Here is an 18,741-nt window from a genome sequence, read left to right as displayed (position 1 = left end):
TTTAAGGGAGGAGAACAAAGGGTGAAGATTTGGCCCTTTCAAAAAGAAAACACTACCACGTCTCAAAACTAGATGTTTCAGAATTGGGTGTAATGAGATTCAGGTCAGGTGTGGTGCAAGGGGGTGGGGCAGATGTCAGCCGTATGTGGATAGAAAGGTCCTTCGAAAAAAACATTGTGTAGAAGAACCCAGTGCAGGTCTCTAGGAAAAAAAAATCACAGCCTCAAAAGAGCTAAAGCGAGGTTCTTCAAATTAAACAAACCTATTCCAGGGGATACAAGAAGAGCTTTTAAAACTGCTGCAAGGTTATTATTAATTTCTGCAGTACCTGAGAACAGTGTCTAAATATTTACTCCCATCCCACAAAAAGGCTAAAGGAGTGCTTTTCCAGCCTCCTGTTTCACACCCCATGCTACCGTTCTCCCAAGATGCAAGATGATGCATCACACCAAAACCTCCCACTGAGAGGGCAGAGTACTAGCTTCGTGACTGGCTCCAGCTTTCAATGCAGCACGGATGCCAAAAGCACAAAAAAGAAATGGCACAAAGAAGTAACTACAACAAAGCAGCCATGATATTCACCTGCTCAGATTCCTGGAATATCACAGATCTTCAAATATCTGAGTTAACAGCATGAGGCTGACTTTCAGAAGACAAAACAGAAAAAGAATATGATCCAAACACACCTTAACAGAATAAGAGAGCTCACAATGGAGGCACAGACCCTGTGTGTCTGATGTTGCATCAGACATACATATATACACGGGACACAGTCCCTGTCCTGACGGAATTTCTAGTCCTAGGAAAGCTCTGATTTAAAACAAACAAACAAACAAACAAACAGAGGTGCCTGGCTGGCTTAGTCGGTTAAACGCCTGACTCCTGGTGATCTCAGGGTCCTGAGACTGAGCCCCACACCGGGCTCCGCACTCAAGTGCTGAATCTGCTTAAGACTTCCTCTCCTTCTCCCTCTTTCCCTGCTCTCTCTCTCTCTCTCAAATAAATAATCTTTTAAAAAAAGAACAAAACAAAAACAAAAACAAAAACAAAAACGTGGTAGTGTTAACCCCTTTCTACCAATGTAGAACCTCTACTCCACCTTCCCAGTGCCCTGGTTAAGTGAAGGAGGACTGTATGAACAACACAAGATGCTGATCAAAACCCAACAATATCTCCATGTATTAAGCATATAATGTGGAAGACGGTGCATGAGATAAGAATATATCTTGGGGGGGGGGGCGCCTGGGTGGCTCAGTGGGTTGGTTAAGCCTCTGCCTTCAGCTCAGGTCCTGATCCCAGGGTCCTGGGATAGAGCCCCACATCAGGCTCTCTGCTCAGCAGGGAGCCTGCTTCCCCTGCACCCTCTGTGTGCTGCTCTGCCTACTTGTGATCTCTCTCTCTGTGTGTCAAAGACATAAATAAAATCTTAAAAAAAAAAAAAAAGAATATATCTTGGCCCATCTCTCTGTGATCATGTTCCATAAATCTGTTCCTTATGGTCAAGTCAGGATTCTCTGCAGCTCTCCACTCCTTGCCTCAACAGATGTCCACTACAGTGAAGCAGTTCAGAATGACGACCCCACAGCAGGGCTGTCTCTGCATGGGCTCAGCCCAGGGGACATCCTGAAACTTTTTTTTTAAATTAGAGGGCCCCCGTGACCACTCACCTCTGAACACATAAATAATCCATTAGTCTAACAGCAACAGAAAAATTTACATTGTAGCATTATTTATAATACTGAAAATCTAAAAATTCAAATGTCTAACAATTGGGCAGGAGTTAAGTGAGTAATGACATATTCAAATGATGGAATATAATAAAGGTATTTAAATGTTTTTAATGTCATGAAAAATGCTTATGATAAATGTTAAGCAAAACAATAATGACATAAAATTATTATGGAATAAGTGCAAGTAAAAAAAATGGATGATAGGGATTATGTGAAATATCTTCTCCAACATTATATTTTTTCACATCCCAAAGATTTTCTCCCCAAATCTTTTCACAAAGATTGTTTTCACAAAAAGCGTGCACTTTTTTTAAAGATTTTATTTATCTATTTATTTATGAGAGAGAGGTCGGAGGTGGGAGGAGGGGATAGGGACAAGCAGATTTTGCTGAGCACCGTGCACAGGGCCCGAAGGGGTGACGGGGTAGGGTCAGGGGGTGAGGGGTGTTTGATCCCACACCTGAGATCATGACCTGAGCCAAAATCAAGAGTCAGCTGCCCAACCTACCGAGCCACCCAAGCACCACAAAGTCCTTTTATTTTTTTAAGATTTTATTTATTTATTTGACACAGAGAGAGAACACAAGCAGGGGGAGCGAGAGAGGGAGAAGCAGGCTTCCGGCCAAGTAGGGAGCCCGATGCAGGGCTGGATGTGGGACTCGATCCCAGGACACTGGGATCCCAGGACACCAAGCTAAAGGCAGACGCTTAACTGACTGAGCCATCTGGGCGCACCCCGAAGTGTTTTTTAAAGAAATAGCATTTAATAACGTTTAGCTAATAAGCGTATGGGCGCTCACACCTCCCCACTCACCAATATCCCACAAGACAAAAGAAATAACTGGTCTATGGTAATGAATCTTTTCTCTTCCTTCAATGCATTAAGAAGCCTAATGAAACTGAGCCCTATTTTTACTCTGCCCACAGCATGATCCCTTGATCTGAGTCACTTGTGTCAGACTCCTGTGCAGAAACTAGGCTCAGAACAAAGTCAGAAAGCTCAGAGGAACTGCTTTGGAATCTTCCTTCCAGTGCTTCTTTAATAATTCTTCCCTTCTCTCACCTACAAGCTGGATGTTAACACAGCACTCACACTTCAGGAAAGTTTTTCCCACAATTTTCCTCACTCTGAAACAGTTCCTATAACCAAACTTCTCAGGCCTACCTTCAGAGAGACAGGGTCTCCGGTTCCAAATAGCTGTTCTTTCAACAAATATGTTTTCAACATAGCAGAAGTGCCTGAATCTTTTCACTTTTTCCTTCTCAATCAGCTGTCACACTTAAATTTGTTTCCGTTAACTGTGCTGTTTATTGCTATTTTGAATAAAAGCATCATGGTAAGAACAGGGGATTTCCTTCCTATTTCTCACTGAAGGGCTTGTGCAGGCTATGACCCAAGTGGTAAAGTATCCATAAGAAGCAGACAGCACCCTCTCCTCTCTGAGCTTCAGAATGCAGCCTAAGATGTTACCGGCTCACACAGGAAATTCTGTAAGAAATTATTTTTTGAAAGCATAAGAAGGAAAGCAACCATCCAAACAATATTAAGACAAAATGTTTAACTCAAGGCTTGAAACACCAGAGAACTCATTTCTAAATCTACACATGGGGGGACTTCCAGTAAGGCAAGGAAAGAGGAAGAAGTTGAACAACAAAATGTACTTTCAGTGCACTTCAGGAAGTAACGCTGTAGGATTAGTATCAATAAACCCCAGTCTAAAGATGTAAGCTCTGTGGTAGAGGGGGATTTTACGGTCTTCCCAACACTAGCTGTGAAAGACAGCATGTTAGTTTGGAAAAAAAAGAAAAGGTGCTCTATTTCCTCAAATCACGCTAGGCCAGGCTTATCGACTACAGCTGAGAAGAGGACTGTATTACTCCTGTATCTGCCTTATTATTTTCGACACATCATAAAAAGAGAACATTACACATTTATTTTTTGGGTGAGGAGAAAGGACATGGAGCCTGAGGGATCCAATTCTCATTGTTTCAGATTAAGAAATTTCTTTTTGAAAGTCCTGACTTGAAACTTTTGAAAAACCAACATTCTCCAGTTGGGCTTATGAAATCCAAAACTTCCTAAATAAACTCTATCCTACATGCATTTAAAAGCACCCAGAACACACACAGGAAATATGCAGACTTGGAGGGGGAGCAGGGCTATGGTCGACAAAAATGGTTGGAGAACTACTTAACATTACTTGAAGATGAAAAGCAGCAGCAATATTAAAATCTTATTACTACCCACTGATATGTTACAAAGGTGGGATTCCAGAGCAAGTTTTGGCCACACATGAGGGAGGGTGAGGGGAAGGCGCGGGGCAGAGGAATGTTGGACAAACTAAAGACAACCGCCTGGGCAGCCTTACACTGATGGATGGCCACAGCTGAAGGCAGATTTGGCTCATCTCTGGGGTTTTCCACTGGGAAGTGGCCTGCAGTTCAGCCATCAATGGACCAGCATCCACAACGCCTGTGAGGAAATACAGGAGCCAGAAAAGTGGGGTAGGGAAGGAGAAAGTTTGGAAAACGGAAGAGTCAAATACAGTAGCAAAATGTAATTATTAAACATGAGGCTTCAAAAATGCAGATGTACCTCTTAAATTGAAATGAACTGGCTGAAAAGAACTGGTACTCTGGGAAGCAGTCTGATATGTTTTTTAGAACCAAATTACTTTTTAATTACATCTGTGAATTATACCTGCCAAGAAGAAATTAATTTTTAGAGGAAAGAGGAAAAACAATGAAACCTATGCAATTTTTACAGATGGTAACTTTACTCAGAGTCCCCTACCCATGGCCTCTGTGGAAAATAACAGCCTAAGAAAAAACATGCTCACACTCCACTGAAAACCTTCGCTGGCCTAGTTCCACCAATTCCATTAATGTAACAGGGGCCCAAAGGCAGGTGACCTGATTGACAAAAAAAATGCCCTTCGAGAAAGTGCCAAACTTCTATCATGTAACTCATTAAACACTTTATAATGAAAAAGAAAACTACCAGCAATAACTTGGGAAGCTTGGCCTTTAAATGGAGCAGCAGCAACCTTCCTTATAAAACAAAAAATACTTTTCAGGTCCAGAAGAAAGTTATCAGTGGTCTCAACTCCCTGCCCTAGTGCTAACCTCTCTGAAGCCATGGGGGAAAAACCCCAGACAAACCAATAAGACCAGTTAAAATGGTATGTGGCATAAGAAAAATTAGCTCTACTATAATTTCTGTAACTGTCAAGGCAAGTCTAATCTGTACCATGAGGCTAGCATCCTCAAAACTCTCTTTGTACATCTTACGTGTTGATTCAAGTCTTTCAGTTGTAGATGGGACAAGCTCAATGTATGTGTGTACATACACATATGTACACGTGTACACACACACACACACACACAATCATGCCCAAGGCATCCCAGGTCAACAGGGTGGGAAACTTATTTCCTGAGTAACCAAATTGATAAACTGCTCCTGGAAGATTCAACAGAAGCCAATTTTCCTAGACACACATCCTAATTATTTAGGCAATGACTGAGTCGTTACATTACTTCCTCAGACTAATTATTACTTCAGCAACAGTTAAGATTCCTTAGAAGCACAAAGGTTGTATCTGCCTAAAAACCCTTATCTCTCATTCAAAATAACTCAACTATTTACCTACAAGGAAGAAGAATTACATCTTGGGAGATTTTTTTAAGTGCCTTTGTGCCTCAGCCTGTCTCCACTTGGATCCTACCATCATTCCATCAGTGGGAGCTACAGCTCCCAGGCTCTCTTGCCAACCAATTTTTGGGTAAGTTCCATCAACAGGAGGTGACAGATAAGGATAAGATAGAGGAGGAGGAGGAGAAGGGAAGCCAGGGTAATGCTCCCTTAATAAATAGAGTCACAGCTCCTGCTGCCACCAAACAGCTTTTCTTTCCATGCTTCTAGCTCGTACCAGATAGCTCAGACTTCTAGCCTTTGGTGACATCAACACCTTCTAATTTCCTTAAAAGCACACTAGCTCCCAGGTGTTGCTAATCTCTGGGTTGCCTCACCAGGCCATTTACCTTCTAAGTTCTTACATCATCCATGTAACCTAGTCTGTATATTAAATCCCTCTGCTTGGGGCACCTGGGTGGCTCAGTCAGTTAAGCATCTGCCTTCAGCTCAGGTCATGATCCCAGGTTCTGGGAAGGAGCCCCACATCAGGCTCCCTGTTCAATGGGGAGCCTGCTTCTCCCTCTCCTCCCCACTCCTGCTCGCACTCTCTCTCTCTCTTTCAAATAAATAAATAAACAAAATCTTTTTTTTTTTTAATTCCCTCTGCTTGTACTATCTACAGTGGGGGGTTTGTTTCTCGGCTAGGTCCCTGACTTGAAAATATGTTTTAAAACTTTGGTTTCTTAAGAATTAAACAAATATTCAGATAACCTGTTTAAGATTTCTTCTTATAAAAAACAAACGATTTATAGATGGCAAGATCAATTCATTCATTCAAACACATATTTACTAAGAGCTCCATCTATACCAAGCACTACTCTTAAGTGTTGGGAATCCTTTGGTGAATTAAAACAGGCACAATCACCCTATCCTCATGGAGCTTACATTCTAGTAGACACGTTAACAGTGGCACAGTATAATTTTTCAAAAATTTATCAATATAGGAATATTTCTTTAACAATAGAGGAATTTGGTAAAAAGTGAATTAACCTTAAGGTGTTCTACTCTACATAGATTTGGTTCCTACCTTTTCAGTGTGGTAAGCTGAACTGTCACATTCCAGAGGCCAATACAGAACTTCTTCAAAATTAGTATCTACTTAAACTGGCCACTTGCTCAAACAGAAGTACAACTGTGATAAGGATTTAAGCAGACACAATAACAGAAGTTAGGCACTGTATGCTTAGAATGTAAAACATACGTCTGTTCTATGCAGATTACTGCTTGGCATCTTTTCTAAAGGGGATATTTGGAAGAGTTGAGTCTGAGTCCATTTAACAAGTCAGTTTGTCCCTTGGCTGTGGCATAGGTGGCATCCATCAACATAACATACAGAGCCAGCTGCAATGTGCATCATGAGTAAAGTGCAACAGTCACTAATTGCATGACATCATTTTTAAGACGGAATTTTCAGGCAGAAGAATAGAAACAGACAATGACTCATATGGTGAACAGTTAGTTATATAGACAACTGTGCCCAAGAAAGCTGCCACCTACATGTCATAATGACATCAGATGAAAAATGCAGAAAGTCGTTTTCTGATTTATTGAAAAGCAATAGGTTTGCTGAAAAGGATACCGAGAGATCAGGCTGCAGCTACCTGCTTACACTTCCTGAGCACCAAGCAACCGAGAGCACACATCAAATATTCAGCATTCTTAGACCACTAGAGTATATAAGCGCGCTCAGCCTCAAAAAACTCAGTGTCAACTCAGAAATGACATAATATCTACTGCTGGCATTTCACTAGACTTTTGTAAGATAATTTAATGTACTCATGTACATTTCCATGTTGGTCTTATGGGCACAATACTGAGATCTTTCTTCTACTCATCAGTTAGGAAACATTTCATGTCTGCAATGGTTATAATTTCATTTGAGTAGCAGGTAGACTTCGAATAGTATGGGGTTCTTACACAACATAGAATCTAAAGCATATTCATAATCTCAGTAATACACAGGAAATGAATGACAGGGCTAGGATTTTAACCTTATTGGTCCCTGCCTAACTTTATCCCTTGCCGCGCCCCAAGATGTAGTTAAAATACAGAGAGAATCCCACCCCCCAACACACACATTCAATACCTTAGAGGCTTTGCACATTCTGTTTCCTCTGCTTAGAAAGCCAAGTTCCCTAAATTCACCTGGCAAAGTCATGCTTATCATTCAAGACAGCCTACTTGTCTCTTTGAAGCCATAACTTCCTGAGGCAGACTTGTTTGCTTTCTCCAGAGCTTTCAATTCTCCCTGCACACAAGGCCATCATGATAATACCACATTGCATCATTTATCAGTTTACACATCTGCTTCCCCATTCAATTGTATGATCCTTTGGACCAAAGACAGGGTCTCTGAATCTACTACATATCCTCATACGGTGTCTGACACAAAGTAAGTGCTTAATATTTTCAGAATGAATATATATAGTGTGGGATTGCAGGCTTGCAGAGCTCCCCCTAGATGATAAGGCATTTTTTATTCTCTATTCCACTGCCACAGAATGATATTTAAAGGACAAGGAGAACAAACAGGAAGGTATCTCCCAGGGAACAGGCTTAACAAGTTGATATTAAAAGACAATCTAATGAGGACTTTGATAAATTACTTTCAGTGTAACTGTGTCAACCTAACCATGACTGTTTGAGTTAAGGTGCATTAGCTGTAAAAACCCAGAAAAGCTATTTAATCTTCGTTGGAGAAGGGTGTTTAACAACTAGAGATGGACACAAAACTTCTGTTGTCCAAATCTGATGAAATTTTTTATTTAACCTGTCAAGAGGTGCCACAGATAGAGGTAAAATAATTAAAAATTGACAGGAAAGTTCATGTTCTAAGGAATACTATTTAACAAGCAATGAGTTAGCTATCTATCAACACGAAACAAATATAAAGCAAAGCTAGAGATTAATTTACTGGAGTTAAAATTTAGGACTACTGTAGAAAATTTCTACACAAAGATTCCCTGGCCGAATATTTCATACAAGTTTAAAGAGTGAGGAAGCATCCAGAGTCCATCCTCAAGGGTACTATAAAGTCCATTTGCAAAAATGCCAGAACCCCCATATACAGGAGATGGTTTTGGCTTAAAGACTAGGGAATTATTGGGTGAGTCATTCTAACCATGGCTTCCAGTAACCAGAGTATTTAAGGGAATAGAGTCAGAAAGTGAAACAAATAAAACCAAGACAGAATAAATAAGACCAGCAATGGTGGTAATAAGCAATGCTTACATGTGTGTAACACTTTAGTTCCCAGGCACTTTCATTTTTCAAATGAGGAAAATTTAACTGAGAAAGTTCAGTGCAGTGCTGAAGGTCGCAAAGCTAAAATAAACAGAGTGAAGGAGTTTAACTGGATGTTTCAACATCAAGTCGAAGGCACCTTCCATTATTTTGCTTCTTTGCCACCTCAAAAGTGGGTTCATATGAGCTATGGATGAGCCTAGGACACTAAGATTCCTTCAACAAGAGCAGATGTTTCCAAATCACTTAGGCATATTTTTCAACTTAATCAAGATAACCTAGATAGAGCCTTAGAAAATCCCTTGAAAGAATGAAGAAAGCTCAACATGCATGGGGAGAGCACTTTCATGCTTTCCACGTTATACTGCTGATTGAAAAATGCAAGGTGCCACGGATTGTGAATAATACACTACGTCTTGCATAAAAGCACTGCAAAAGAATATATTTAAATGTAGTTGTTTGCCTGCACATATATTCTTTCTTAAAAGTCCCCTAAGAAATTATCAAAAGTGGTTACTTCTAGGAAGGGAAAATGGTGGCTAAGGGATCAGGAATAAGAACACAACTCTTCATTGTATTTACCTTGGGACATTTTATATATTTTTTAAGATTTTATTTATTCATCTGACAGAGAAAGAGATCACAAGTAGGCCGATAGGCAGGCAGAGAGAGAGGGGGAAGCAGGCTCCCTGCCGAGCAGCCAGCCTGATGTGGGGCTCGATCCCAGGACCCTGAGATCATGATCTGAGCTGAAGGCAGAGGCTTAACCCACTGAGCCAGCCAGGTGCCCCAACCTTTTATATTTTGAACACATGAAAGTGTTACCTTTTCCAAAAAGCAAATTTAAATCTTAGAGTATATAATGGAAACTGGAACAGAGGCAATGGTTTGGTAATTCAAGGTAAAACATTTCAGAGATAGGATGCAGCAGAAGGGAAAAGTACAAAATATTACAAAGCTTCTGCCAAGCTCCAGAATTCCAGGTGGGGTTTCACAGACCAAAGTAAATATTCCACAAGACCATCAAATCTCTTCTATTTTAATTCTTTGCTCATTAAAAAGCTCTCAATTTTTTTAAAATTTTTTATTTATTTATTTAAATTTTTTTAACCAACTTTGGTACTAAGAAAGTAATATCCCAGTAGTGGACACAGGTATTCGGGTCATCAGAAAGATAGATCCTTACATGGTAAATAAGAGTGCCTAGTTTAAACCGGTCTCTGAAGAGGCTGATTAGGAGTTATTCCAGGCACACTGACAGAATATGCAACCGCAGAGCTGATGATTAAGCCTTGAACTAGTACAGCCTCACAAGGGTCTATCCAAAAATGAGACCCAATCTAAACTAGGTAGAGTTACCACTTGACGTATCCAGAATTTTTAGTATGTTTGTCCTTTGTTCTATCACTACTTAAGTCAGTCCAAAAATTTACTCTAAAGGTCACAGTGTCTTTGGGTGATGAGGAAACCGTATCTTTGGGCCTAAAACTAAATCAAAGCACTTTTTCAAGGCAGTATCTAAGCAGCTTTCTTTGCCACACAGGAGTTATTTCAATGCCTTAGGGGTCCCAGAAACTAGTGTGTCTTACACTCAAAAGAGTTAAAAATCCCAGAATCAACAAAACTCATACTACGTAAAGACACGTGCTTGTTCTCTACTCTTGATGTTCACATCACATATTCAAAGATAGTAAGATCCTTAAACAAGTATAAGATTTTAAAAGAAGAGCCACTGCCAAAGGGTTATTTTAGAACATCAGAAAAATACTGCTCATATAGTCCTTGGTCCAGGGCCTTATCATCTGATTTAATATTAATAGATTAGCAATCACTCATCACATCCTGTACGATTAGCTCTTTCTCTTTTTTTCTTTTCTTTTTTTTTTTAAAGATTTTATTTATTTATCTGACAGAGAGAGATCACAGTAGACAGAGAGGCAGGCAGAGAGAGAGAGAGGGAAGCAGGCTCCCTGCTGAGCAGAGAGCCCGATGTGGGACTCGATCCCAAGACCCTGAGATCATGACCGGAGCCAAAGGCAGCAGCTTAATCCACTGAGCCACCCAGGCGCCTCAGCTCTCAATTTTCAAAGAAACAACATGAGACACAGGGATAAACTCAGATCCAAATCTCATTTTCCAAACCCAATAGTTTTTAAATACATTCTCCCACTACATGTATTTTTTACAAGAGCTAATAAGTAACTTAATCTGATAAGAGTGTCTTTTCCTTCTGTATGATCCAGTAGTTGTCTGTGTGATCATCACGACGACCAAAATTAGGGAAAAGGAGGAGGAAAATTAGTAAGAAGGGCTGAAAGTGTGGAAGGAGCTAGATAATATACAAACTGGATAAACTAAGGCCTAAACAACATGTTATTTAACTGAACTGAAAGATGACTGATACCTTACCATTTCATGTTTAATACAATGGCAGATTCACTGAAGCCACCAAGCCAAAATGTAAAACTAATTTTTGAAAAATCGTTTCAAGAACCAGGATTCTACCATTGACAGGGGTTAACAAAGTTTACAACCCAACAGTTACTAGTTCTCATCAAGAACTAACTAATATTTCATTATCTGATCCCCACTAATGCTATTGATAAAGAGCAATGGAAAATTTGGGGGAAGAAGTGATGAATCAAGCTCTCTCTTCCATATGCTGTATTTCACTGAAATATGAGTAAGTATGAGTGGTAGGAGAAACAGAGAGTTGGGGGTAGTACTAATCATCAAAATGGCATCTGACTCCCCAAATGTAGCAATGTTCACTCCAGTGGGATGCTTCACTGTGACTCAAGATCTGTCAACTGAGGTCAAAGGAAATTTAAGTAAAGCCAGGAAATATACTCCTAAACTTTAAACTGAATCTTCCAAAAAGTCTAGGATGAGATTTAACAAGACTCAACTATAAGAAATTAAACCTACTCAACATAAATGGATTCTAAAATATTTTTAAAGCAATTTCTCACTAAGGCAAAAATGCAGGAAAGAAGTCTGGAGACATGCTTTCCTAAAAGTACATGCCACTTATTTATTGGCAGAGGACATTAAAACTACTAGATGTTTAAACCAATGCATCATTCCCCTGTTCTCCTTACATAATCTTTTTTTTTCCAAAATAAAAGGTAAGTACCCAAAGGCATCAATTAGACATGTACTTCCTTTCCCAATATTGATAAACACAAATACATTTGAATCTTTAGTGTATACTATGCACCCAACATGCTACATGGCAAATGACTGTGGCAAATCCACTGCATTATGAACAGAAGCAAACTAACAATAGCTCCCAAAATATAACTATCCCCTTCTCTCCAAAGCGAAAAGAATTTTCCCAACTTCTCCAATTACATTCCAAAGAATTCAGAAAGAAAATAAGGAGACAAAATATTTACAGAAGTTTGTATCTATAAATTTTGAGTGCTAATAACCAAGCTTTCACTTATAACCCAGCTTTCCTATACTACTGATTTTTAATCAGATCAAATCCTGCATCTTGGAGGGCACAGCAAACAAAGACTAAATGGTTCTAACAATATACAGTGATCATTTTTCACCTTTGGAAGGGTAATGACCACGGAAGCAACAAATTTGAAGCATCCCCTGCTTCCTTCTCTCCAATGATTAAACGAATCCTGCACTACAGCCACAATCTGCTAATTTCTGCCACCGCACAAGGGCGCGCGCGCGCACACACACACACACACACACACGCGCGCGCGCGCACACACACACACGGCCTCCAACACACTCCACGGCCAGGGCTAGGCTGTCTAGAAATCCGCACTGTGTCACTGCATAAGGCAGGTTCCCACTTCACACATCCAGGAAGAAGAAAGCCACCTATGCACTCTGTCAGATCTCAGCAAGACTGTAAAATGACAGAGGGAGCTGCTAAGCAGATAGCGGGCAGCAACAATCACCACCTCAAAAAATTATTTAAGCGGTTTTCCTGCCGTCATCTCACTTCCCTCCTCCCCCTCCCTCCTTCTCTTCCTCCCCCTCTCTCAGCCTCTTCCCGCGCCCCCCCCCGCCTACACACACACACACACACACACACACACACTGCAGTTCATCCCCCCCCCCGTTTTGCAAGTGTAAGGCGGTGAGCTCTGGGCTGCCTCGGGAAAGACAATCGGCCCGGAACCCATTCGGAGCCCTAACATACAGACATTCTCACCTGCACACACCACGCCACTGCCACCCCCCCCCCCCAACCACTCTCCCGTCCCCCACCCCTCCCGCCAAGCACTCACACTCTCCCTCGCAGCCTCTCCCCACGCCGACCCCGGCGCCGCAGAACACCCAGCAGCCTCCTCAGTCAGAGGAGCACGCCTTACCATTTACCAGGGTTCGGGCGGCCTAAGCTCCAGAAGCCCCCTTCCCACACAGGTCACCTCCCAGGCGCGGCGGGAGGCTGGACCCCTCGCCCGCCGGAAGGGATGCGCTACCTTTGGACTGGCAGTCCGCGCAGAACTTGTTATCCTCCTCCAGCAGCAGGTTGGCCAGGACCGCCTGGTACCGATCCACGTCCTTCACCGACTTGCCCGTCATGGCCAGGGTGCCGGCGGGGGCAGAGGGCGAAGCGCCCTGCCCGCCCCTAGGAACCTCTGCCTCAGTCGGGAGGTGAGGACTCCCGGTCCCCCGCCCAGGGGCACCTCCTGAGCGGGGCGGCGGGGGGGGGGGGAACCCCTCCTCTCGGTCCCGGCCCCGCGCCCCTTCTCTTGTCAGCCGCGCTCGCCCCCCACTCTGCAGCCCCTCAGTGTGGCGCCCCCTGGCGGGCTTAGGGAAAGGCCCGAGTCCAGAGGAGGGTACCGGACTAGAGACCCTCAGCCCAGGCAAACGGAGCGCGCAGGGACTACCGCCCCGCCGGCCTGTCTGCGGGCCGTGCGTCCCGCGCCTCGGTTTCCCTGGCAGCTGCCGCCTGCTCAGCCACCACCTCGGCCGCCTACTTCCGGCAGCTCTTCCTCTCCACCTCCACCCAGCCCAGCCCGCGCATGCGCCCCGTCCCTACCGCGTCGCACAGGACTCTTCCCTCGGTTCCGCCTCTCAGGAGCCAATCCGGGCCGAAATGAGGGGCGGAGCCTCCTGCGTGTCCTTGGAAAAGAATGAATGGAGTGGAGCAAAGTTAAGGAAAACAACAATTAACATTCGCTGAGTTCTTACTAGGTGCCAGGCTCTGTGTTAAGCACTTTATTAGAATTATCCCAATATAATCCTCAAAATGTCTCTATGAGTTAAATATTTATCGTTCTTACGTAACCTGAGGGTTGCAGCTACTCCAAAGTCATCCGCTTATTCTTTTCTTCAACAACCAAATGCAAGGCCAAACCCCCTAATCCAGGATAAGGGGGACAGCACGTCCTCCCCAAGTTTTCAGAGGATTCTGGTTACCTCTTGCTGCTCCCACTGAATTCTGGGTTCCTCTGTTCATTAGATTTTCTGCCGTCTTTGGACATTGTTTACCTGGTGCCTGGATACTTTCTTTCATTTCTTAAATCCTCCCCAAACAGTGCAGTTTTGTGTAGCAGACTTTCACTGAAGGTTATTTGGAGGGTTGTGGTGAAGAGTTATGGTGATTACAGCAAAACACACAATAGAGAACTACTTAATTGACTAACATCAGTGTCCGGGGACTCCTGGATGGCTCAGTCAGTTAAGTGGCTGCCTTCGTTTAGGTCATGATCCCAGGATTCCGGGATCCAGTCTGGCATGGGACTCCTTGCTCAATGAGGAACCTGCTTCCCCTCTGCTTTCTGCTCCCCCTGCTTGTGCTCTCTCTCTCTCCTAAATAAATGAATAAATCTTTTAAAAAATAAAACTAAAAAATATAAACATCCCCAAACCACCCTCACTACACAGAACTCCTCCACAAAAGTCCTTTTCTTGGGGCACCTGGGTGGCTCAGTTGGTTAAGTAGCTGACTTTTGATTTCAGCTCAGGTCATGATCTCAAGAGTCCTGAGATCAGCCTGACATGGGGCTCAGCAGGGAGTCTGCCTGCTGTTTCTCTTTCTGCCCTTGCTCTCATTCACCCTCTCTCACTCTCTCTCTCTAAAATAAATAAGTAAATTTATTTAAATAGTTTATTTAAATAATTTAAATAAATCTTTTTTTTAAAAAGTCATTTTCTTTGGGGATTCACCTGCTCCCTGGCAAATGTTTTCATTCATTCATTCGTTCACTCAACAAATTGTTACTGAGAAACTCCTAAATCTCAGGCACTGGGAAAGGGAACAACATAATCTAATTAATGGTGTTAAAAAGCTTACTCTGGCTGCCAGGGGAAGAATGGATCAGGGAAACTGATTAAGACCAGATGCTCATAGTTCTCTCCAGTGAAAACTTCCCCTCCATCTTTACTTTTTCCCAAGCCCAGGTTTCCCTCAAAACTTTCATCTCACCAGGGGAAAACCAAAATTTTCTATTACTTTATTAATCAAAATTATTTAATTCTCTGGTCTAAATCTCTTCCCTTATTGTCATGCCTCAGAGACTTGACTTTCGTAAACACATAAGGTCATTAAGGTATTTTTCCTAAACAAAATCGCAGTTATTTTTCTAGAAGGAATTCTGCATTTCTCTTGAGCTAATTTTCTCAACCTGCAACCAGTTTGTAATCATTTTTCTTATTTTAACTTATTTAACGTTTCTGACCTAAACACGTGTTTTATAAATGAACAAACTGAGACTTAAACTAATGATCTAGTGAGTAGTAGAGCTGGGATTTTTAATTCAAATGTCTGTAATTTCAGAGCCATAGAACTGTCAGGTTTTGCTTATGTTATTTTTATAATCCTCAGAAAAACCCACTAAGATAGGTATTACCATAATCATATTTCAAGAAATGATGAAACGGAGGCTCAAGCTGATGCAATGGAGGCTCAAGATTATTCAGTTAATTGTAGTAAATGTGCCTTAGTTTAATCCTCCTCATCTCCATCCCTTCACTCTGCAAATAGACTTCCTGCCTAAGTTTAACCCTAGTTCAATTCGATTTTTCACTCTACTCTCTGGAGAGAGCTTTCTCAGTAGCAAATCTGATTAAATCATACCTTCCTGTTTAAAAATCCTTTAGTGACTCTCCATCACCTCTGACTGTGCCTCTCAAATTTTCCCATCTAGTGACAGACTCTATAGTCCTGTTACAGGACCAGAATGACTGGGTTTAAGTATTCATTCAGCTTCACCTTTATTGTCTGTGTGATTTTGATCAAGTTACTTAACCTATCTGTACCTCAGTTATTTCATCTATAAAAGGAGATGATGATGATATTAATGGGACCTATTTCATAGACTTGTTATGAGGCTTAACTGAGTTAATGACTGTAATATATTTAGAACAGCTCTTGCTGCAAAGTAAGTGATAGACTATTAATTCTCTTCAGTAAATATTACTGACTTTCTGCCTTCTGGCCACATGGTAGGATTTTATTTCTTGGCCCTCTTATGTGGTCTATGAGTTTAAGCAGAAAGGACATGTGTCGTTTCACACCCAAATCACTTATTTGCTACTTTGAGACTCCCCTGATTCTCTTTCCCTCTGTCATGGCAACCATCAACATTCAAAATGGTGGTTTTTCTTAGTTCAGAATGCCATAATGATAGACTCGGTGGGTTATAAACAACAGAATGTATTTCTCAAAATTCTAGAGACTGGAAGGCCAAGATCAATGTAGCAAATGATTTCATGTCTGGTGAAAGCCCACTTCCTAGTGCATAGGCTGTCAATGTCCATAGCCTGACACTCTTGGAAGAGCCTTGATTTTCCATTGCTGATGGAGCCCACTACGAAAAAGCTGGTGTCTGTGTCAACAGTGCTATTTCTTAACGTTCATAGCACCAGGGCTCTTCCGGATTCCAGGCAATCCCTTGCCGAGGATTGAATGGCCTCTCCCCAACTCTGTGTCACACATTGTCGTTTGGGTCCTAGATGACTTGTGTGCCATCTCACAGTCTTTGTTAAAGATAGCTTGGCTGGCTTTTGAACCTCTCCCTCTAATCTAGGGCCTCAGGCCCTACACCAGGGACCAGAGGAGCCTGATGGGAACAGACTCCAGAACATACCAACCTATCACTTTCTTCAAAAGAGTTTGTGCCTCCTACTCCTACCAAATATCTCCCTCTTCCCTCCTCACCCTTAGTTTTACAGTATCATCGCCCATTACCGTCAACCAGCACAGATTCTGGGAGAGGGAGGAGGCAGAATTGTCTATAGTAGTGCCCGAATCCCAGCCTCACTCCCCACCATGGCAATCTTGCTGTATTGTCCACAGGTGCCTAATAATGACCAGACATCATACATGAGCAGTTGCATTGCAGCTACTGATGCAGGAGAGTGGGCACCTAACATCTATATTTCTGGCCTTTTCAGGGCCTTCAATGGACTGAGGAAGTGTACCTGATCTGGGCCTACTCTGGGGACCCTGTTGTATAATGAGAGAAACTCACCCCTCACCACATTGGAGAACGCTGGGGGAAAAGACAAGATCTTAAGTTTCCAGGAAGGCAAAAACAAGTCACATGAAAAGGATCAGGAGTCAGAATGGCACAGAGTTCTCAACAGCCACTCTGGAAGCCAGGAGACAATGGAACATTGCCTTTAAAATTCTGAGGAAAACAAGAATCACCAACCCAGAATTCCACACGAGCCACACCATTTCTCTAGAGGCAATGTGTTGAGTAGAGACAGTTTTAGATACACTAGATTTCAAACTTTTACCTCCTGTGCTGGCTGTGCTCTGTTGCCTCTCTACTTCCATTCCACTCTTGTGGAAGCTCTGTGCCCCCAGAGGCTACCTCTGGGTAAGACATCCACTGGCTTCTGATTTGGTTTCAGCCAATGGGAGGCATGACTGGGAAGTCAGAGGCAGAGGTGGGAAGAGGTAGAGCTATTTTCTCTGCTCGCTCCCTGCTGACAGAAACATCACATCCCTAAATGACAGCTAGAGTCCTGTGAGTGTGGCGTTCTCCTACAGCCGAGGCTGTTCTGGGAATACCCTCTCCTCTCACCCTTTCAGGCTTTGGAGATAACAGCTTTTTTGCTGTTGCTAGCCCCAACGTACATCATGCTGTTTGTTGGTGTTTTTAACCTTGCCGATATTTTTTTAAATGGTCCTTTCTTTAGGGTCACCTGGGTGGCTCTGTCAGTTAAGTATCTGACTCTTGATTTCAGCTTAGGTCTTAGTCTCAGAGTCATGAATTCAAGCCCTGCATTGGGCTCCATACTGGGCATGGAGACTACTTAAAAAAAGAAAAAATCCTGGGGCCCCTGGGTGGTTCAGATGGTTAAGCATCTGCCTTAGGCTCAGGTCATGATCCTAGGGTCCTGGGATCCAGCCCCGCATCAGGGTCTCTGCTCAGCTCCCTCCGGCTCTGCCCTCTCTCCCTGATGTGCTCGCTCCCTCTCTCTGTCAAATAAATAATAAAATCTTTAAAAAAAAAAAAAAAAGGCCTTTCTTCAAACTCTTCAATTTCCTCTTTAGTATCAAGCTACATGCTTCCTCTTGGAACTCTAATCAGGTCACCTCCCCTGCATATCAGAGTAAACAAAACAAAACAAAACAAAACAAAGGAAAACATCAAATCCAGAAAAAAGAGCACTTAACACAGGAAAAGACAAAGGTCATTCCCAGTGTGCTGGTGAGGGGAGGTTCCTGGGTGATGGTTCTGCAGAATGCCTACTCCTACTTGGACCTGCAGGGCAGAAACTTTAAAACAGATGGCGCCAAGAAAATGGAAACGTATAGGTGAGCCAATATGCTGGAACTAAAAGGTCTCCTCTGTCAGAGGATACGTGGATGGATTCATCAGAGATTCATAAAAATGAAGCGAATAAAAATATGGGGTGATTATTGACAAGTCTAACCAAAAAAGAGGTGTAATTAAGGTTCATCTGCCAATACTATTTAGTCATAACATCACAGACCTCAAGCGTTAATGTAACAAAATGTTGGGTGCCTGGGTAGCTCAGTGGGTTAAGCCCCTGTCTTCGGCTCAGGTCATGATCTCAGGGTCCTGGGTTGGAGTCCCGTGTTGGGCTCTCTGCTCAGCAGGGAGCCTGCTTCCCTTC

The 18,741-nt window shown here is 42.6% G+C and overlaps 1 protein-coding gene across 1 annotated transcript in view; it reads right to left on the bottom strand.

Moving 5' to 3' along the window:
• The window catches only part of SMAP2 (small ArfGAP2), a 45,967-nt gene extending 32,387 nt beyond the window's left edge, over window positions 1-13,580 (bottom strand). The window contains exon 1 of the mRNA XM_044237925.1: window positions 13,122-13,580. Within this exon, the coding sequence (XP_044093860.1) occupies window positions 13,122-13,224 (103 nt within the window). The 5' untranslated portion in view covers window positions 13,225-13,580. The remainder of the gene's footprint in view (window positions 1-13,121) is intronic.
• Between the last annotated feature and the right edge of the window lie 5,161 nt (window positions 13,581-18,741).

Source organism: Neovison vison, chromosome 2 (assembly GCF_020171115.1).
Source record: "Neovison vison isolate M4711 chromosome 2, ASM_NN_V1, whole genome shotgun sequence".
NCBI classification, from domain to species: domain Eukaryota; kingdom Metazoa; phylum Chordata; class Mammalia; order Carnivora; family Mustelidae; genus Neogale; species Neogale vison.
This window is presented reverse-complemented; position numbering and strand designations above follow the sequence as displayed.